The following is a 22705-nucleotide window of genomic DNA, read 5'->3' on the forward strand; positions in this document are numbered from 1 at the left end:
ATTCTGTATGACACTGTAATAGTAGATACACGACACTACGCATTTGTCAAAACAGACTGATGTTACAGCACAGTGACCCTTAATTATGAATATTTTTAAAAGCCATTGGGGGGGTGTCCTAGGATGGAATGTGGAGTGCAACAACACAATCTATCACAGACATATGAAACAATCTCACTGAAGGTGGTGAGGGAAAAGGTGCTGAGCTCCGTGACTTTGGAAATGGAGTCTGTACAATTAAAGGAAGAGAAACTATATACAGCACTGCACTCTGGTTGGTAACGTTGCTTCCCACGTGGGCCTGGGTTAACAATTCTGATGCCACTGCACATGGATACTGGAACCGAACAACTAAGCGGATGGTTGGCAGATGGCGGGAGCCAGGTTTCTCAATGTTTCACTGAAATAACACTATACTGATTCATTAATGTAAGTGGGAACGTTAGAAGCAACTTTTATACATGTGCCTTTGTGGTTTTTAACATGCTGCATGTGTGCTGAAGTGTTTCACTGAAATAACACTGTGATACTGTGATAGATAGAATAATGAATATGTATTTGGTCTGCGTCCCAGTTCCTGGCACAGAGCTCCTAAAACCCTAGGGATTTCCAGAATGATGGGGTGCGAGGAGTGTCTTTTTTAATTCATAATAAGCCCTTTTCAACTATATCTGAGTTTATACTAGTGGGATGACTCTTGGAGGATGGGGACTGGTTACCAGAGGAATCAACCAAGGGATAAGAGAGTTGAAACTTCCAGCCCCAGCCCTCCACCTCCAGGAAGGGGGGAGGGGCTGAGAATGAGGCCAATCCCCAGTGGCCAATGATTTAATTAACCATGCCTATGTAAAGGAACTCCCATAAAAACCCTAAACGATGAGGTTTGGAGAGCTTCCGGGTAGGTGAACAGCTCAAGGTGCTGGGAGAGTGACCTGGCAGGGGGCTTGGAAGCTCTGCATCCCTTCCCCCTCCCCCCCCTCCCCCCCCCCCCCCCCCCCCCCCCCCGCCGTACCTTGCCCTATGCACCTCTTCCATTTGGCTGTTCTTGAGTCTTATCCTTTACTAAAAAATTGGCAATCTAGTAATTAAAGTATTTTCCTGAGTTTTATGAGCTACTCTAGTAAATTATTAAATCTGACAAGGGGTTGCGGGTACCCCTAATTTATAACCAGTTGGTTTTAGTACAGGAGACAGCCTGGGGCTTGTGATTGGTGTCTGAAGTTGGGGCATCTTGCGGGACTAAGCAAGCCCTTCACCTGTGGGGCCTGTGCTAACTCCACGTCGTGTCAGACTGTTGAGCAGAGGAAACGTTTTTCTTTTAAACATTATACTGGTTCATTCCTGTAACTAGTACTGTTAGAAACAACTTCGACACATGTAATACCCAGAGGGACATTCTGCAAAATATGACCAGTATTCCTCAAAATCATCCAAGTCATCAAAATCTGAGAACTGTCACAGCCAAGAGGAACATTTTTCAGAAGGCAGATTTAATAGTATATGAATATTTCAATAAAGCTGTTATATAAGATTGTGATTCTACTAAATATGCCTATTCTCTACAGACAGGGGCTCTATTAAGTAGAGCAAGTAGACTGAATGAAGCGACAGATCTTCTCAAGGTTTTACTCCCCTTCCATACGGTTCTCTTTGCTACAGTAAAAAAAACCTGGGTAGAAGGACTGAAAGAAAAGACTACACTGAACAACTCTCATGTTTCAGAAACCTTTATTGGAAAGGTTACAAACTTTGTATCGCCACTGCATCTCTTACGCTCAAAGTGGTTGTGGGGCAGTAACCATGGAGACAAAGCTACTCTGCTGCTGAATTTTGCCCAGGCTGGTTGTCAACTACTTTTCATACAATGGAGGTAGAGTGGACAGGGCAAGGATTTAAACCTCAGGCCTGGGTTAATGCCAGGACACCCTTTTTTTCCATTCAGGTTCTGGGAGACCTAGAAATAAACTACAAGAATTATATTTAGGCTCAGGGACGGCATAATCCATTTTCAGTTTTTAGTTTTCAGTTTCCCCCGATTTGTTCTTTTACAACTGAGGTCTCTTTTCCCTAAAATTAAAGTGTGTTCTAAAAATACCCTGGGAATGAAAAGAAGATAATAGAAGATGGAAAGAAGTGCAACACAACATCCTTTTCATAGTAGTTTTACCTGATTTTTTTCCTATCAGCCTGTCTTACTTTTCTACAAAACATAAGTAATAATCAATGCTTCCCCCAATCTCAAATATTGAACTTAATGGAGACAGAGAATCTTTAACTTAACATTTAATGAAAACAGAGCATTTTAACAGGTTCTATGCAGACATGGTTCTCATGTTGATTTGCTGTTACCTTATTTTTAAAGGGTGGTGGGGAGATACAGAGGCTAGATTAACCTGGCCCAAACGCTCAGGATCCTAACTTACGAGTATATAACTCACATGTCCTTGACTCTACAAGCGTCAATGGAAGCCAATAAAGCCTGTTTCTACCAACATATCAAACTTTCTTTTGCCTTTTAAAACTACAGAACGGGCATGTGCCTGCAGCATAAGCTTCAGGCCAATGGGTTTTTAAGGGCTGTTCAAGAACCAGAACTAAGGATACATTCTTCTGCTTAAGGATACATTTTACAGTTCAAAATATGCCTTCTTCTAAAAATGTGACACAAAGAATAATTTACACCAACTGCTTTTTATTATCGAGTTTCAGAAACCTTTCACAAGATGGTAAAAAAAAAAAAAAAAAAGAAAAGGAAAGAAAAAGAAAGCTTACAACCACAGCTAATGTTATTTTTTTTCCATTGTTCCCAGTCAGCTCCAAACCCATTGTGTGCAAAGCCCATTTTTCCATGCATCTAAATGATAGATACAGGCTATGAAATTCTTTATTCTATTTGTAGCAGCTTATGCAGGTGCAGCCAAACACAAAGCTTCAGGACAAATTGTACACAAACTTTACAATGTGGGATTTGAATTTAAAATATGAAACATAAAATCTACACAAAACTGATAAAAATCAAGCACAGATACCAGGACTGAAACTTATAACCCACGTGTGAAAGGGAGTCTTGTTTCCTTTCAAGTGCTTTATTCTGCTACAGAACAGTCGAAATGAAGATGTAAAGCTTTGTGGTTAGTTTAAATTATACACTCTGTAGATACTATACCAATTTTAAAAGTTACACACAGACCAACAGATGTCCATCAGTTCATCTGGATTGACCAGACACTCCAGCTGGACGGCTGGAGACAAACCAGGCAAACGTGGAAAGAAAATCCACCTGTGCAATTCGTTTGTAGAGTTTACTGATGGGCACATTGCACTCCTGGTCCATGATGGCTGCTGCTTTCTTCATCAGAGCTATCGTTATAGGCTTCACGCCTCTGACCACTTCCTGAGCCCCGAGTGCTATCAAATTCCTGAAGCTCTACCTCCTCTGTGTCTCCAATGATGTTTGGAACTTCTGGTCTAGATGGCAGAAGGTCTTCTAGTTCCTTAATGAAAACAAACAAAAACAAGCCTAGTTCTAAGATATCTTCATCAACTCCCCTTTTGATACAATTGAAGGTGTATGCTTCCTCGAGAGTTTAAATAGATAAGTCTGCACTTTAAGCCAGAGATCACAAACAGATGACCCACAGGCAAAATCTGCAGACATCTTTTATGCAACCCATCTAGTACTCAGAACACAAAAAAACTGGGGTTAGTTGCCAATATTTAAACATTGGAAAATTTCACAGAAGACATGCCTTCTTGCATGGAACAACCAGGACATGCTAGGCTGGGGAGTCGCCCTGATCTTCAGGTGAGGGATCTGTTCTCCAGGGTGTCCCAATCCTCTCACACCCAGTCCACTGCACTCCTTTTTTTACATGCCCTATTTGGCCCTATAAACATTTATACCAGCAATCCTCATCTTAGTTAAGAACCAGGACAGCCCATTAACCACTCAAATACTAGAAAAGCAAAATGTTATAAATTGTGTGGTCTGATCTCAGCACCAAAAACAAACGGAAAAATGACAAAGAAACACAACCATTATGAAACTTGAAGTCTTCCACTGCTCAAACTTAGGGAATGCTTACAGAAAGCTTATCTGGGTTGATCCAGTTGTTCTCAGGAAACTGCACATCAAACTTGATGTAAAGATCACCTTTTTCAAAGGGATTACGATACTGTGGCATTCCTTCACCTCGAACTACACGGACACATCCTATTAAGTAAAGAGAAAACTATTAAGAATTTTACCCAAGAAGAAAGATGCTCGATAATATTGAGAGTCGCCTACTATAAAAAATTACAAATTGTAAAAGTCCTGAATCAGACAAAAATCAAGATTTACCTGGTTCAATTACTTTGCCAGGGGGGTATTTCACCACAATCTGACGTCCATCAAGGTGCTTAAATGTGAACTGAAATCCACAGAGTGCTTCAACAAGTCCTATCTTATATGTCATGTGCAAATCATTGCCATCTCTCTGGAACACCTACAAATCAAGCACACAAAAACTTTTTTTTTTTTTTAATTATGGAGCCATATTCTTTTGTGCTGTGTTCCCTGAATCAATTTCCAAACCTTAATTCTACCATTCATTGCAAAAGCCAAACTGCCACCACCCTTAAATTCTCTAAATTTATGTAAGGAAACCTAGCTAATCTCAAGTAATATGCTAGAAACTTCCATCAGAAAAGCAAGGGAATTGGGAAAACAATGGCTCATAAGGCACAGCTGAGGCTCCAAAAACAGAACGAGGTATATTCTGCAATTAAGGCCCATTTCCTGACCCTGCCTCTGAGCAAAAACGTGTAGCAGGCCAGTGGGATTCCATAGGTCAGGTTCATCTTAGAGTGCTCCCCAGACATGGTCTTAACAGGGGAAGGGGAGGGTCCAAGTTCAACATAAAAAGCTCAATCAGTAATACTAAGCCAGTAAAAGCTATAATAATTTCTGAAAAACAAAAGTATAGATATAGAGGAGGGACTAACATCACCAAATATTGTGCTTCTCTGCTGTACAAATGCACAATGGTAGCCAGATCACCAAAACATGCACACAGCTGTACTGAAAGATGCATACACATTAAGACACACCACTCTCAAAAGTGAATGTTTTTAAACCAGAAGATTTAGACCAGCACCCACCCTAATCTCATGGCCTCACAATTCCTTCACAAGCACAAGTGTTGGGATTAAAAAAAAAAAAAAAAAGCCAAAAACAAAATAACAAGCTTTTTCATGAACTAGTTCAAACTAGTTAAGTTTTCTTCAGAGGATTAATATTTTCAGTGGTATAAATTAAATAAGATGCCTAAATTTCATCTTGGGCTCAAATTTATTTTACTGGTCATAACAAAACCAAGGAACAACCTTTGACCTCTTACTAGATGAACTTCCATTCTAACCTTTACTATCTTCTATTTTCTACTTTAGACAACCAGTTACATTTGCTGTCTGTTGGAAATTCCATGTAATTCCACTGCTGCCAACAATTTTAAGAGGTGACTTACTTTCAAATGCCTCCCCACAGCCCCAGAAAGAAAAGCAGCTTATTCATTCTCTTATTTGATTCTACAATATCCTTCCAAGGGAGGACCACCTTTGTTTTTAGCAAGTAAACCTAAGCCCAAGGAGGCCAAAGCTAGAGAGTCACAACTTAAGTCCCTTGTCTCCAAATCCAGTGGTCTTTATTTTGAAAATCTCAATTTAATTATATGGCAACATTAAAGACTGAACTGAGTGGTTAAAAAAGGTTTCACCATCAGTTTGATGTACCAACAACTCAAAAACGTCATCTCTACTCTCCTCCAAATAAGCATTACTTCTTAACTTCCTCACTACCCTCCCTCTGCTGCACTGTCAGACATCATTTGATTACTATCCTCAAACTGTTTCAATGATAGATCAATGAAAACACTCACATCCTGTTTATACCATCTTACAATATATTTTACTCTATACTTGAGCAGATTATAAACGTCTCAATTACTTGGTTGTCTTTCTATCTTTCTGCCTTTTATGCCTTGTACAGTATTGTACATGGAAGACAAGATTAAACAAAGAAAGAAGTGGCTAAAATGCCAGTTAATAGAAAATCTTGTAAGGAGTTACAAATATTTCAACCTACAAGACCCCAAGGCAGAATTCTAGAAATTACTCCTATTTTTTTTTAGCAATTTAGGAGACCCTTGCCATTTGCAGCTTCGGCAACATCTGCGAAGAGCCAAGATACACACAATAATTTATAGCTTTGCTAAGGCAAGAAATTTGACTAGTATACCCTGAGAAAAGCTACTGTAGGAGAGCAAGTCACAACCCAGTGAGGGAATGAATCTAATCAAATTGCCAGAATCTACATCTCAATATGGTTTTATTCTCTATTGGATAATTGAAGTGATTTTTAAAATTCACTTTATTTGTAGAAATCATCATCAAATGGGAGAAAATTTTAATGTAAACTAAAAAAGTGGTTGACTTGTGATGTAAACACTTTCAGAGGAACCTGAGTCAATGCGATCAAGTACAAAGCAGAACTCTGCCAAATGCTTCTCTATTCAAGAATCCGGGTGATTATACTACAGGGTTGTTTCGTGAAGAGCTCCAGATACATCCTTCATGAATAAAGATCTACAGTATATTATACAGCACATTAAAAATAGAGGTGCAATGGTATAAGCAAAATAACATACCTTAGACCACATAGTCAGACCAGTTCATTCTGCCTTGTACATAACAGATACAATACGTATTCATCAGAAATTTAAAAAATAAATTTTTTTTTAAACTGTAGAAGATTTTCTTTCAAGAAAAGCTCACCTGGATGTCTAATATGTAAAATAAATCAACAGAGCAGCACTGAGGACTAAAGCCCTGTCCACTTAGCACCCATCAAAGGATTTTCACAGTGAAAAATGAGGGGCCTTAGATGGCCTGGTCCAACGCCCTCACTTTCATGAACAAGGAAACTGGGATAGAGTCAACGGGACGACTTAAGCTTCCAGTGCAATGGCTGAGCTGTGACCAAAAGTGACTGCTTCTACAGTGCTTCTGACTGCACCTACCTTGTTGGTCCACAGGCATACCTTGCTTCACTGCACTTCGATTTATTGCAATTGAAGGTTTGTGGCAACCCTGCCTTGAGCAAGTCTCTTGGTGCCATTTTTCCAACAGCGTTTGCTCATTTCACATCTGTGTCACAGTTTGGTAATTCTTGCAATATTTCAAACTTTTTATTATTCTATTTGTTACGGTGATCTGTGATCAGTGATCTTTGATGTTACTACTGTAATTGTTTTGGGGCGCCACAAACTGTGCCCATTTAAGACAGTGAACTTAAACCAATAAATGTTGTGTGTGTTGTGACTGCTCCACCAACCCAGCCAAACTGGCCATTCTCGTCTTTCTCCCTCTCCTTGGGCCTTATTCCGAGACATAAAAATACTGAAATTAGGTCAATTAATAACCCTACAATGTTCTCTAAGTGTTCAAGTGAAAGGAAGAGTCCAACGTCTCTCACTTTAAATCAAAAGCTAGAAATGATTAAGCTTAGTGAGGAAGGCATGTTGAGAGGTGAGACATGCCAAAAGCTGGATGTCTTGTGCCAGTCAGCCAAGTTGTGAGTGTAAAGGAAAAGTTCCTAAAGAAAATGAAAAGTGCCACTCCAGTGAACACACAAATGATGAGAAACAAAACAGTCTTATTACTGATATGGACAAAGTTTTAGTGGTCTGGCTAGAAGATTGAACCAGCCACAACATTCCCTTCAGCCAAAGCTTAATCCAGAGCAAGGCCTTCACTCTCTTCAATTCTACGAAGGCTGAGAGAGGTGAGGAAGCTGCAGAAGAAAAACTTGAAGCTGGTAGAGGTTGGTTCATGAGGTTTATGGAAAGAAGCCATCTCCATAACATAGGAGTGCAAGGGGAAGCAGCAAGTTCTCCAGAAGACCTGGCTAAGATCATTAACGAAGGGGCTACACTAAACAGCAGAGTTTCATTGTAGATGAAGCAGCCTTATATTGGAAAAAGATGCCACCTACGACTTTCACAGCTGGAGAGAAATCAACGCCTGGCTTCAAACTTTCAAAGGACAGGCCGACTCTCTTGTTAGGGGCTAATGCAGCTGGTGACTTTAAATTGAAGCCAATGCTCATTTACCATTCTGAAAATCTTAGGGCCCTTAAAAATTATGCTAAATCTACTCTGCCTGTGCTTTATACATGGAACAAGAAAGCCTGGATGACAGCACATCTGTTTAAAACATGGTTGACGGAATACTTCCAGCCCACTGTTGAGACCTACTGCTCAGAGAAAAAGATTCCTTTCAAAATATTTCTGCTCAATGACAATGCACCTGGCCACCCAAGCAAGAGCTCTGATGGAGATGGACAATGAGATTAACGTTGTTTTCATGCCTGCTAACACAGCATCCATTCTGCAGCCCATGGATCAAGCAGTAATTTCAACTTTCAAGTCTTATTATTTAAAAAATATATTTTGTAAGGCTACAGCTGCCACAGATAGTGATTCCTCTGGCGGAGATGGGCAAAATAAATTGAAAACCTTCTGGAAAGGAGTCACCATTCTAGATGCCACTAAGAACATTTATGATTCATGAGAAGAGGTCAAAATATGAATATTAACAAGAGTTTGGAAGGAGCTGATTCCAACCCTCATGGATGACTTTGAGGGGTTCAAGACTTCAGTGCAGGAGGTAACTGCAGCTGTGGTGGAAAGAGCCAGGGAACTAGAATTACAAGTGGAGCCTGAAGATGTGACTGAATTGCTGCAAGCTCTTGATAAAATTTTTAACAGGTGAGGAGCTGCTTCTCATGGATGAGCAAAGAAAGTGGTTTCTTGAGATGGAATCTAGTCCTGGTGAAGATGCTACAAAGACTTTGTAATGACAACAAACTATTTGGAATATTACATAAACCAGGGTTTGAGGGAGAGAAGCGATTCCAATTTTGAAAGAAGTTCTACTGTGGGTAAAATGCTATCAAACAGCATCAAATGTTCCAGAGAAACTGTTCGTGAAAGCAAGAATCAATCAATGTGGCAAACTTCACTGCTGTCTTATTTTAAGAAATTGCCACAGCCACCCCAACCTCCAGCAACCACCACCCTGATCAGTCAGTAGCCATTAACACTGAAGCAAGACTCTCCACCAGCAAAAAGATTACGACTTGCTGAAGGCTCAAATGATGGTTAACATTTTTTAACAATAAAGTATTTTTAAATTAAAATACGTACATTGTTTTCTTACACATAATGCTATTGCATACTTAATAAACTACGGTATAGTGTAAACATAACTTTTATATGCACCAGGAAACCAAACAATTCGTGTGACTCACTTTGTTGCAGTGGTCTGGCACCGAACCTGCGTTATCTCTGAAAAAGGCTTGTACTAAATTAACAAGACAATTCTCATGAACTCAGCCCAACTACTTGACAGCTTCATCTATGTCCAGTGTTACTGCATGGAACCCAAAAGATCTAGCCTTAATCTTGCATGCAAGACCTATTTCTGAATAAAACAAACAAAAAGGAAATTACCTCATGTTCTTTCTCTTGTAGCAAAAGAACAATGTCCCCTGGTTCCACTCCTGGGGCCTGGTCTGCTTCCCCAGTGAATGTAATTCTCTGTCCATGTTTCATTCCTTTGTCTACGTGGACTTCAAGAATCTTGACTTCTTTAATCACCTTCTTCCCTTCACATTTTTTACAGCGGTCCTTTTCATTAATTACCTCTCCTGGAAAGAGACGTCATTCAAACTTTCAGCAAGAGTACCATACCGCAGTCTTAAATAAGATAGGTCTTGATAATGCCTTTATTCATTAAATAAACTTTCTGAACTTCTTTTATTTTTCATTTTTTTGAGGAAGATTAGCCCTGAGCTAACTACTGCCAATCCTCCTCTTTTTGCTGAGGAAGACTGGCCCTGAGCTAACATCCGTTCCCATCTTCCTCTATTTTATATGTAGGAAGCCTATCACAGTGTGGCTTGATAAGCAGTGCTAGGTCTGTACCCGGGATCCAAACTGGTGAACCCCAGGCCGCTGAAGCAAACTGTGTGAACTTAACCGCTACACCACTGGGCCAGCCCCTGGACATTTTTCTTTAATAAAGTGAATACAAACACACTTTAAAAAAGAAAAATTGTAAGCCTCTCCAATTTCTGCATTCCCAATCCATTTCAACATAGAACCAGAGAAGTACTGGCATGCATACCTTCTCCATTACAGTCAGAACACACAGACTGCATCTGTTGTACCATTCCTGGAGCCAGCTGTCTGATCATGATGCGTACACCTCGACCTCGACAAGCACTACACTTCTGAACAGCTCCAGACTTTCCACCTTGGCTAAAGCAATCAAAAGCATAAATTAGATTTTGCCCATAGACCATTCCAAGAAGCCATGACAAACAGGAATTGTGCTTTTCACCTTCGTTTTCAACTCAATGAATGGTACTTAAACTGGCTTTCAGAGGTATCACAAAATGTTCTTTGCTGGGTAGTTAGTTCTAAATCATGAACAATTTTCACCTGGTATAGACTAAATGTGCCACTGAAAGAACAGATAAAATTTATATCATAAACCAAAACACTTACCCATTGCATGCACTACAGAGTACATTCTTGCTAAGTTGTAGTTTCGTTGTTTTGCCATTATACAGATCTTCTAAAGATACTCTGGGGGAAAAAAGAATGAGGTTCAATCACATTTTGCCAAGTTCTCTTAAATACAAAACATAAATGACAGCTGATACAGCAATTTCACTATAATCTGCTAAAACAAAGAATTAAAAAACACCTTATACTGTCAACTTGACTAAGGTTTTATTTTGTGGCTCAAATCAGCAGAAACATTTCATGGCTACGGACAGCATATATGGTGCTCAAAGCCAGAACCTACAGGATCAGGCCAACAATTTGCTGTACTACATTTTCTGACAAAGCTGATAATTGCACAAATTCAAGCTTCACAATCTTCTTCTCGCCTCAGGCAGGAGCCCTCCACGTAATCCAACCCTCTGAAAAAGGTACAATTATTATCCCCATTTTACAAGACAAAACTGAGCATAGGGAGGTTAAGTAACTTGCTCAAGATCACACAGGCTTCTGGCTCCAGAGTCCATGCTCTATGAGGCCCTGCTCTCTCCAAGGACAATTTAGAAAGGCCACAAAGTTATATTACAAGTATAGGAGGCATTTAGATTGCATATGTCTCAAAAACAAGTGGCCTTGTCTACAGTATGACAGAGAGGAGGAAAAGAACAGGTTTTCAATAACAAGCATACAAGAAGTTTTAGATGTCTGAAGAACTCACTGAATTATAAGCAAAATTGTCTACCTGAACAACTTTTAGCAAATTTTCAAAGGGGTTTATGACCCAAAAAGATTGAGTTAAAAAGCCTATTAAACATATACAACTGATAAAACCCAACTCACCTTTATTCATATAACATATCTGAATTACAGGACCAATCATTTCCAAACTAACCTCAAAAAAGATCTATGCCTATCAAAAGTCTCACAAATACTATTCATTCAAGATCTCGCAGCAACGTATTTAATTTGGTTTTACCCTTCTCATTGTGTTTTAAAATCTTCTTTAGTAGTAAAATTTTACTTTAAAATAGAGAAACAAAAAATAGTTAAAAGTATTTTGCAAACCCACTATTTTGTAATATTCAAACTTTCTCAAAATTGTTATTTTAAGCTAAAACTTTTATACATTCTAGGTATCATAAGAACAAGAACACTTATGGACAAAACATTACCAACATTTCCAAATAATGACATATCAACAGTTTAACCTTAGACAAAAACAATTGGTTGCATCTGTCTTTTATACTCCTAGTAAGAACCTTTAACCAAATCATTTACAGAAAATACCTAAGTCTTTTACCATTTACATACTAAATTACAACTAGTATGCAAAAGCATTATCTAAGAGGCCAGAAAAATCCTCAATCCAACAAACATGGCCAAGGGAGGAAAAATGAGGTGAACAGTCTGGCAAAGCTGGCATTCTTCACCAGTGGGGCTAAACTGGCACAATACTCTACAAGGCAATTTAGTTGTATTTATCGGCCTTAAAACACTGATGCCTGCCTGAGAATCTCTGCCAAGAAGAGACAAAACTGGATATAAAGATACTCAAAGCAGCAATATTACAGAAAAAACTGGCAACATCAGAAGCACACAGAAAAGGTGAATGATTAAATAAATCATGGAATGGAATACTGTAAAGCCACCCAAAATGAAAGGTAACAACAGGGAAATTTTAAATAATGTTAAAAAGAAACCTTATTTACTGTACCATATGAAAAAACTTTTAAGGAGAACATGAAGAATTACAAGGTACAGCAAACACTCTCTCAATCCTATTTACTTCTTAGACCATTTCTATATCAAAGAAAAACAAAAGAACTAACCCACACAGCATGAGTACCACTCTTGGAATGATATCCAAATGATAATTTATTTCTGAGGATAAACTCTTAAAATACAAACAAATTTAAGAATGAGACTCAAACAATGTAACTAACATTATGCTTTAGGTTCCTCTAATCTCAAATGTATAAACTAGATAATAGGAAATTATTTTAAATAGACACTTGATCTTCAGTCTTTGGCATTTGCTAGTAAAATCATCATTGGTTCATGAAAAAATTAACAGGATAAAAGACCTCACAAATTTTGCAAAGTGAAACAGCTATTTTCATATTGTAGAGGGCTCAGGGGTTTGCAGTCTAAGATCAAGGTCAGATGCTACTCATATGTTGGCAGGTTCACGTCAGGCTTGAAGCCAGCAAGCTCCATGGAAACCAATTTAGGAGAGTTCACATTGAGGATCAAGTAATGACTGACTGTAACAGTAAACAAACTAGCCCGACAGTCGCTCGCTCTCTAAGTTTTTAAATAAAAAGTAACTAGCGGGACCTGCCCAGCGGTGCAGCAGTTGCCTTCGCACATTCCACTTCAGTGGCCCAACCCAAGGTTTGCCGGTTTGGATGGGGGGTGGGGTGGGCAGACCTCGCACGGCTTGACAAGCCATGCTGTGGTAGGTGTTCCACATATAAAGTAGAGGAAGATGGGCACGGACGTTCCTTGGACCAGTCTTCCTCAGCAAAAAGAGGAGGATTGGCAGTAGACGTTAGCTCAGGGCTGATCTTCCTCAAAAATAAAATAATGTGGAAGATTTAAACACGTCAAAGAAAAGAAACTTCATAAATGAAATTTTAAATCAAATGGTAACAAGTAGCCTCAGAAGCATATAACAAAACCATCTTCCTACTTAGCAAAAATGCCAATAATCTTTCAAGATCTGCAGCAAAATACAAACATCAAATTCAACTTAGTCACCCAATGAGGACAGTAAGACAAACAGAAGATTTTTTCCTCTGAAGAATAGAACATTGTTAATGTCCTTCTCTTTTACTGAGTATTACTACTTGAAAACACAGTACTTAGTATTTTTTAAAAAAGAAAAAGATATTTACTTGAGTGGATGCATCATGTCTTCCCCTCTTCTTCTGCCATTTCGACTTCTACTCTGATTGCCCATGAAGCCAAACAATCCCCCACCAAAAATGTGAGAGAAAATATCATCCATGCCACCACCGCCGCCGCTACCTTCCCGAAGACCTTGCTCTCCATATCTGTCATATAACTCGCGCTTCTCAGGATTTGACAGTACTTCATACGCAAAACTTATTTCTTTAAACTATAAAGAAAAAGGAAAAAAGAAAACACCTGAATTTTCAAATAAAAAAGCGTGAGGAAAGGCTACAAGCATCTAGAATCCACTTAATTCCAATGAAAGCTACAAGCTCCCTTTGGTTTGATTCTGCTTATTTCCCACCCACCAGCGCCCAGAATGTCAGTATTCCCATCACAAGACCAAAATAATCTTGACATAAACATTTGGCTCTGTGCACAGAGATAGACTTTTCTCAGAGTTCTTTTTTCAAGGAGGGCAATTTAAGTTGAAACCTGAAACTTCATGGAAAAAAATCTCAACTTACTTTGTCACCAGCATTTGGATTCTTATCAGGGTGGTATTCCTTGGCTAACTTCCTGTAGGCCTGTAGGAACGATGATAAGAAAAGGTTAGATACAAAGACCGGCTTAGAGATCTGAGAGTACTAACCGAACCTCCCCTTTTCTCAGCAGCAGTATTCTAAAATCATAACCTTCCAAAGATACCTTTTATTCCCTGCGATTGGCATCCTTCCATCTCAATACTGTTTGCTCACTACTTTAATATAACAAGGCAGACAGCAGTTACACTTGAAAATTGGTTACATTCAAATCCGATACAAACAACGTAACAGTTTTCTCTGTGGAAACATTGACACATTCCGCATCTTCACCATCGTCCAAGGTTTCCGACGGCCAGCAACTAGACCAAGACGGCGCCACGAGCTCCGAGGAAGCGGCTGCAGCTTCGCAGAGCGCCGAGCCTTCCCACCCACACGGAGCGCAGGGCCCCTCGCCGCGCGGGACCGCCCCTGCACGCCCGCTGACTGCGCCATCGGGCCGCACGACAAGCCCCAGGCCGGTTCCGAGTGCACACGGCGGGCGACCCGCGCCGGCAGCCGCGGCCCCGGGCCGCGCGGCGCTCGCGGACACGCCGATTGCATAAGTCGGCCCCGCACTTCCGGCCGGCTCACAGGAAGTCCACCGCACGCTCGGCCGCCCGGCCCGCCGCCCGGGGAGCGCGCTCGTTCCTCTCACTTTCGAACCCGGGTCAGCCGAGCGCCGGGAGGACGCTGGGGCTCGGCCGGCCGCCTCCAGCGCTCCGAAGCCCGAGCCTAGAGAGGCGCAGCGCGGCGGGCAGCCAGGCCGGGCCGCCGTGCTCCTCAGTCGGCGGGCGCTCGGCCGGCCCGGGCTCACCGCGGCGCCGGCCCGCGGGCGGTGCAGGCGCAGGGCCACCCGGGCGCCGGCGGAGGCGGCCCCAACCCGGCGCGGACGCCGCGGCCTGACCTGTTTTTCCAGGCTGGTGACCTCGGCCGGGCGCGCCCGGCGCCCGCGGGGGCAGGAAGGAAGCGCTCTCGTCGTGTCTGCGCAGGGGTGGGTTTTATCTGCTGCATCGGCCGGCGGGCGGGCGGGGCCGGGGGCCCAAGGTCAGCCCGGGCCGGCGTGCGCGGCCCCGCGGGCCGGTCTCGCCGCCGCCGCCGCCGCCCCCAGCCCGGGCCCGGAGCGGCCGCCCCCGCCGCGCAGGCCCGCGTCCCTCACAGCCCCTAGCCAGCGCGCTCCCCAGTACCTTCTTCAGCTCGTTCTCGCTGGCGCCGGGCGGGACGCCCAGGATGTCGTACAGCTTCGTGTCGGCTACGTTCGCCATGGCGGCCGGCCGGGCAGCGCTCGGGCAGGGGAGCGGCGGAGCGGACGGAACACAGCCGGGCCCACAGCGGCGTCGGCAGCGGCGCAGGCCGAGGGAGACGGCGAGGGGGAAGCGCGGGCGGGGCTGAACTTTGACCCGGCGCACGGCACGCCGTGACGTCGCTGCGCGGACACGCCCCCGAGCTCCAGGCCCGGGCCGTCGGGGTCGTGGGCGGCGCCGGAGATCTGGGCCCTCGGGGTCGCGGGCCGGGCAGGGCCGGGCCGGAGCACCTGAGGGCGCCCTGTGCGCGGCGCTCGCCTGGACTTGAGCTCTCCCGAGGCGTTTCTGGCGGGCGCCCAGGGGTGAAGAGGCGGCCCCGTCGGTCCGTTCGAGGCCGGCGGGAGAGAACGTCGGCCGGGCTCCTGCAGGAGGCCCGCTCGGCCCGCCGGGGTCTTGCTCGGAGATTGAGACGCCGCCGGCGGACCTTCTGGGGCCGGCTCCCTCGGGGCTTACGAAGAGAAACAGCAGCGGGGGGCGGGGTGTTCTGTGTTAGCGTATTTGCATACTTATTACCCCCAAGAGCACGACAGTGAGCCGCATCTTGCGCGCCGTGCTCCCTCTGTCCTCAGGTGTCTCTCTAACAGAGGCCTTTCAAGGCGTCGTCACAGCATCGCAGGTGACGAGGCGAACCCCGTCGTCGAACTCCCAAGCCGCGGCTAGGCCTGGTCCGGGGTCTGCGGCTTGCGCCTCCGCGCCGAGGCAGCCGCCGCCCGGGAGCGGCTCGCTGGACGGCTGCGCGGTTGGCCATCGTCGGCGGGCCTGCTGGCGCCAGGCCGGCCGAGCCCCCGGGTGACGTTCGCTTCGGACCTCGCTCGCTGCGCCCCGACCGCGGGCGCCGATGCGCAGACGCCTGGGCGGGCGAGGGGGGTCGCAAAGGACAAGCCTGGTGCCTGCCTGCCGCCCTCCCAGGACCCGCGGGGACAGCGGGCTGAGAGGTGCTGGTCCTGCGGGCCTGAGCCGGCGGGGAGGGCTCCGGCGCGCGCGTCTCCCAGCACCCTCCTTTGGCGTTCCTGCAGACCTGGTTGTGCAGGGCCTGGAGTACCATGCCAACAAGTTTGAAATGTATTCTGGACACACTGGGGAGGAGTTGATGTGGAGTTGCCTCTGCCGCCTCACTCTTCCCCTTTCCTCCAGCTCTGTGGCAAAAGCCGCTCTTTTGTGAAGCCTCCCTTGATTCCACAACCTGGTGAACGCTGCTCCGGGCCGCTGCCTTTTGTAGACAGGTCCAGCGTGCAGTTTGAATGGTATTTTGGTGTGAGTCTGAACTCCCTTAATGGGCTGTAGGTTCCTTAGGGGAAATACCACCTCCTGTGCCCCACAACGTCTGGTTTTGAATGCAGTCAAGGCCTCAATAATTTCCGTTTCCCCGCTTCCTTTTGACGTTTTGACATGTTCCTAAGAGGCAGCATCAAGTTGTGGTGGCGTTAGATTGTGTGGGTGGCCTGGCTCTGCCATTGAGTAACAGTGTGACCTTGAACAAGGTACTTAACTTTCCTGAGGCTGTTTCCTCACGTGTAAAATGGGATTTAATCGTATTTATATCATTGACTTGTTTTGAGAATTAAAAGAGTTAATACATATAAAGTGCTTAGCACAGGAGCTAAAACCAAGTATTAGCAGTTGCTTTTTGCCTGTTTGCCTGTAGGCTGTCTCCACATCGCTATTCATTGTCTTTACTCATTTAAATTGCTGGCTTTTCTAGTGGGATTCCCCAGCTTCCTCCACGGCCTGTGTGGAATGCCCTCAGTCCTTGCTCCTGATCTCACCTGTCCAGATGTCCCTGCTTGACAATTTCCATACTCTCTTCTTCCTCCATCGGTTCCTGCTCCACATGAGAATATGAACTGAAAACTTTGTCTTCATTGCAACCTTCAGATAGTTTCTCTTATTTTTATCTTATTTCTTTCTGCCCATAAAGAGTCAAAAAGAGCTGGACTTTTCTGTCTGTTCCAGTTTTACTCAATTTTTTTCTTTTTTTTTGCAAAGGGAAAAAAGAAAATCCTCACTTGGTTCAATTTTAGCTTTTGATATTCTAGTAAACAGTAGCTGGGTAAATTCCCTCCCTAGCTTTAAATTATTTTTTACCTGACTACATCAGTCACCCCAGTTCATATTTTTATTTTGTTTTCATTTATAACATTTTCTCCACTTCTGAATGTTAACTGTAGTCAGCATTGTTATTTGCTAATTTTATAGGTCAACAAGATATTTTAGAACAGTTCTGTGAGATTCAACTGATAGATGCTCTCCTCCCTATCATCACATGTTGAGTCAAACCTGTATCATTGGGGGCACTGTAACATTTCAGCCACTAACTTTCTGTTTTTAAGGTATTAGCTCATTTATTTTAGCTCCAGATTTAGCTAATGCCATGAGGAGAATAAGACCTTTATCTCATTTCATGGCTCAGGCACCATAAAATGCTGAGTCACAGTGCAACTGAGGGCTGCTCTTACTAGGCAAATGATTTAAAGTTCAAGGCTGGAGTGATTGCAGATTTCCACCAGGCTTATATTGTTGTTCACTTCCTTTTTTGAAAATTTGGTGTACTTGCGTGACTGCGGGGCGTGGGGGGGCGGCGCGGGTAGCTGGGGAGGAGGTGGATAAGGACTAGGGAGGGAGTTATGAACTACAATATTTTTAACGCTATTCATGCTCTTCACAACTAACTGAATACAGAACCATGTAATCCATTACTTTAGACAGCTCTCTATATATGATTGAGGCAGTTCAGACAGTAGTTTTATTTTCTGCCTTTTATCTAACTCGTTTTGAATGTACAGAGCGGGTGATGCTAGTTAAAATATTTTTCAGGGGATACAGAAGTTGCTAATGGCTATTCAAACCTCAGAACTGATGATTGTTGGTACTCTGGGAAGAAAAAATTGTGGGGTTTGGGTCACTGGATAATCTCTAAATTCCTTGAGGTTCCTGGACTAGACTGTTGGGTGATGGCGCGGCATGGTTGTGTAGGATGTTTACATATATACGTATATACGTGTACATGCATGTATACACATATATACGTATACATAAGGTGTATATGATTATATATGGTATATAGCCCCACTGCTAACTTGTCAAATTCTGTCATGGCAAACCCTTCCATGTCAATTAGCACATTGTAAAGGTTCAATTTGCTTATAAATTGCAATGTTATAGTAAGCAAAGAAGCTGGGTAAGTTTAGCTACCTAACCATTCATGTGGGAAAAAAATAATGGAGAAAATATGTCTATATATTCATTTATTTGACAAAGATGTATTATGGACCCACTCTGTGTTGGGCATTGTTCAGAGCTGGGGATACTGTCATAAACGAAACAAAACCCTACCCTCACAGAACTTACATCCTAGTGGGGAAGACAGACAGTAAACAAACAAGTCAATATATAGTGTATCAGGTGGTAATGTGTGCTCTGGAGAAAAAGAGGGATAGAGAGTATTGGGGTTGGATACCATTTTTATTTAGGGTATTTGGGGAGGACTTCACTGATAAGGTGACATTTGAACTTCAATCTAAAGGAAGTGAGGGAGTTAACCAGAAGGATATTTGAGACAACTTCCGGGGCAGTGGGCCTGCAAAGGTCCTAAGGCAGAACATGCCTCATTTATTCGAGGAAGGAGGCAATTATGGCTGGGTAACAGCAAGTTAGGGAGGTGGTGGAATGAGGGGTTGTGAAGTCAGAGACATTGTGGGAGACCCAGTCAGCTCCCATTATAAAGACTTTGGCTTTCACTCAGAGTGAGATGGGAAGCCATTAAAAGGGTTTTGACTAGAAGAGAGACATAAACTTAATTGCATTTTAAAGTGATCACTCAGGTAGCTGTGTTAAGAAGCTATTGCAGTAAAACTCCGGCGAGAGATGACTTGGGCCAAGGTAGAGAAGCTGGAGTTGGTGAGGAAGGGTTGGATTCTGGATATATTTTGAACTTGGAGCTGATATAATTAAACACTAGGTGGAAATGGGAGTGGGGTTAAAAGAGTTCACGTTAAATTAGAGATGTTTATTGGACATGCAAAGAGAAAGGTTGAGTAAACAGCTGAGTTTGAAAGAATGGAGTCGGGGCCAGCCTGGTGGCGCAGCAATTAGGTTCGTGTGCTCTGCTTCGGTGGCCTGGGGTTCGCCAGTTCGGATCCCAGGTGTGGACCTACCACCACTTATCAAGCCGCTGTGGCGGACATCCCACGTGTAAAGTAGAGGAAGATGGGCACGGATGTTAGCTCATGGCCAGTCTTCCTCAGCAAAAGGAGGAGGATCGTCCTGAAATGAATGAATGAATGAATGGAGTTGGAAGTGGTCAGTCAGGCTGGAGATGTAAATTTGGGACTCCGTCAACATGTTGGTGGTGTATAATGACATAAGACTGGGTAAATTAACCTAGGTATAGTTCACTCAATAACCGCACTTTGGAACCCTGGAGGAACTCTTTAAAAATGCCAGTGTCTGGTCCTCTCCTCCCAGAGGTCTTGACTGAATTGATCAGAAGTAGGGCATGGCACTGTATTTTTTAAAACAGTCTAAGCTGATTCTATTTTTGAACATTTAGATTGCACTTTTTTTAAACATTGTAAACATACTTCTATGAACAGTCTTAGAATTTAATTTTTGTGTGTACATTTTTAGTTGCTTCCATAGGATACGTTTCTAGAATATTGTTGATATTTTTATTTTATCAGTTTCACATGTAAAGAACACATGATTTTTTCCTGGCATAAATATTCTTAAAATATTCTAAAGTTATGAATTTTCTTAATAAAATTTCCACACCTTAAATGTTAGAATAATTGCTATTAAGTGATTGATAATATATATTAGGAAAATCATCCAAAATCTGTAGTGACATTTAAGTGTCAAATCTTTCTCCTAGACATAATGCTGAGAGGTCTCAACATTGTTTAAGCAGAAAAAAAAGAAATCATAGCTAAGAGCAAAAGATGAATAGAATACAGACCATTCAGTTCTGACTTGGTCGTCAAGGTAGTCACAATCTGGGATTCAGTTTAATTTTCTTATCAAGTACCTTCTTTCTCAGTGAATTTCATCAGGTTAAAACAAACCACAGTATCAAAGACACACAAAATAAAATTTTGGTAAATAAAGCTGAAGGAAACCAATTAGGAAGCTCACTTGCAGGGATACAGGAGAGAGAGAGAGATAAAGATAAGACAGCATGGACCAGGATGGCAGTAGTAAAAATGAGGAGAAGTAAATAGATTTGGAATATATTTTAGAATTAAAGACTGGAGGTGAGATGGGTGATCCTCATTGCTGTTTCCAGATATTGCTTTCTTCCACATTCCTGAAAAAGCTTTTAGTCTCCAGTCACCAGAGTATATCACCTACGACCCTACATTGCACTGTCAACTTATTGACCCCTAGAGTCACTCCCCCTTATTTCTCAAAAATTTTAGCTCTTGGCTCACTCTCCAACTCCACTACTATCTTCATTCTTTCCTTGAAATAGATGTATAAATGATCCTTCCAACACCCTGGCTTCTCACTTACTAGAACTCACATCCAGTGATCTTGTCCTCTACTCCCATGGAGCTACTCATTCCCATGGTTTTATGACTTTGTCATTGTCAAACATTCCTTAATCCCATTCACTACAACTGCCTATCTTTCCATTCACTCTAATACTCCGACTCCAACCATCTTTCAAACACACCAGGATCAGATTTAGCAAAGTAGAGAACGTTAGTGAGAATGGAGCAAGGACTCTGAGGGCGTGCAGGGGAGAGATGATGATATTTAACAGTGGGATTTTAGTGAGAATGTGGTACTATCAATGGATTATGGGTCCTGGTCCTATAGGACTTGCTGATGGATTTGATATGGATGTTGGAAAGAAGAGAAACATCAGGATGACTTATGGATTTTTGACTTGAGGCACTAAGATGGTGGTAGAGTCATTTAGTGACACGAAGAAGGCTAAGAAAGGAGAAGATTTGGTGGTTATGTGAATCAAGAATTGTAATTTGGCAGAGTTAAATTTGACATTCCAGTATCTAACTAGAGATGGAGACTAAGGAATCAGACCTAATCTCTTGGAGTTCAGGCAAGAGGTCAGGGCTGGGACAGAAACTTGGCAGCAGTTACTCTGTGGTGGCATTCAGAGTCTGGGGATTGGTTGAAGTCACCCTCTAGGCTCAGGGGTGAGGATAAGAAATAGCCACAGTTTGAGAGGGTTGCAGATTTCCATTTGGCCAAGATGGCAAAGGGAATGTTCAGAGAAGGAGTTGAGGCTATGGGAATTTTGATGGTTAGTGAATTCCAGAGGGCACAGAGGAAGGATTTCAGGCTTATGATAATTTTGGACCCAATCCACAGGAATTTAAACTTTTTCTAGTACCAGCCAATATTGCTTTGAAACAGTTTCAAATCTGGTGTGATCTGGCTGCATAAACCCTAGAATGATTTATTACAGAACTTTAATTGTATTAAAAGATATCAGTTGTTTTTCCAATTCTAGCCTAATCAGGAGTCTTAATACTTTCTCTCTAAATTTCTGGATCTGAAGAATTGACCAATTTCTTAAAGGAAAAAGGGAAAAAAGAAAAATTTGATTTAATCTACTTTAGAAAAATTTCAGTAAATGACTTTCAGAAACAACTTATTTTTCACAGTTTTTTCTGTCTTAACTTGAATGTTTCTTAGACCTATGAGTCCATGCAAGTAGACATCTTGCTTACAAGAAAATTAAGATTAAAAAAATTATTAATATATTTATGTAACTCGAAAGTTTAAACTATATAAAAATCATGTGAAGAAAAGTCTTGCTTCCACCCCTGTCCTCTCTATCCCTGTTTACCTCACTCTCATCGCCTATGTTTCTCACTTGTCCTTCCATTGTTTCTTTATACAAGTCAAGCAAGTACAAATTTATATTCTTTTTTATTGTTGTTGTTGAGGAAGATTCTCCCTGAGGTAACATCTGTGCCAATTTTCCTCCATTTTTTAGGATGTGGGCCACCAGCACAGCATGGGCAGTAACAGAGTGGTGTAGGTCCATGCCCAGGAACTGAACTGAGGCTGCTGAAGCAGGGTGTGCTGAACTTAACCACTAGGCCACCGGGGCTGGCCACGAATTTATATTCTTATCCCCACTTTTTGTTAATATAAAAAGTAGAATACTATATGCAGTGCTCTGCACTGGCTTTGGTCACCTAACGAATCCTGAAAATCCTTTCATGTTGGTACATAGAGATTTTCCTCGTAGCAACGTAAATTGTGAGGATGTACCATGACTCATTTAATTAGTTTTGTGTTGATGGACACTTGTTATCTGGTAATTAAAATATGTGTTTATGCC

General features: G+C 42.6%; 1 protein-coding gene across 1 annotated transcript; it reads right to left on the reverse strand.

Annotated features, from left to right (window-relative positions):
* Positions 1 to 1711: 1711 nt before the first annotated feature.
* DNAJA2 (DnaJ heat shock protein family (Hsp40) member A2) lies at positions 1712 to 16349 on the reverse strand. The gene is made up of 9 exons (XM_044761135.2): positions 15274 to 16349; positions 14033 to 14092; positions 13508 to 13731; positions 10611 to 10691; positions 10228 to 10361; positions 9552 to 9748; positions 4343 to 4487; positions 4086 to 4213; positions 1712 to 3494 (listed from the first exon to the last, which is right to left on the reverse strand). Exons 1-9 carry the CDS (start codon positions 15349 to 15351, stop codon positions 3303 to 3305), a joined length of 1239 nt encoding a protein of 412 aa, XP_044617070.1. The 5' UTR covers positions 15352 to 16349; the 3' UTR covers positions 1712 to 3302.
* Between the last annotated feature and the right edge of the window lie 6356 nt (positions 16350 to 22705).

Source organism: Equus asinus, chromosome 28 (assembly GCF_041296235.1).
Source record: "Equus asinus isolate D_3611 breed Donkey chromosome 28, EquAss-T2T_v2, whole genome shotgun sequence".
NCBI classification, from domain to species: Eukaryota; Metazoa; Chordata; class Mammalia; order Perissodactyla; family Equidae; genus Equus; species Equus asinus.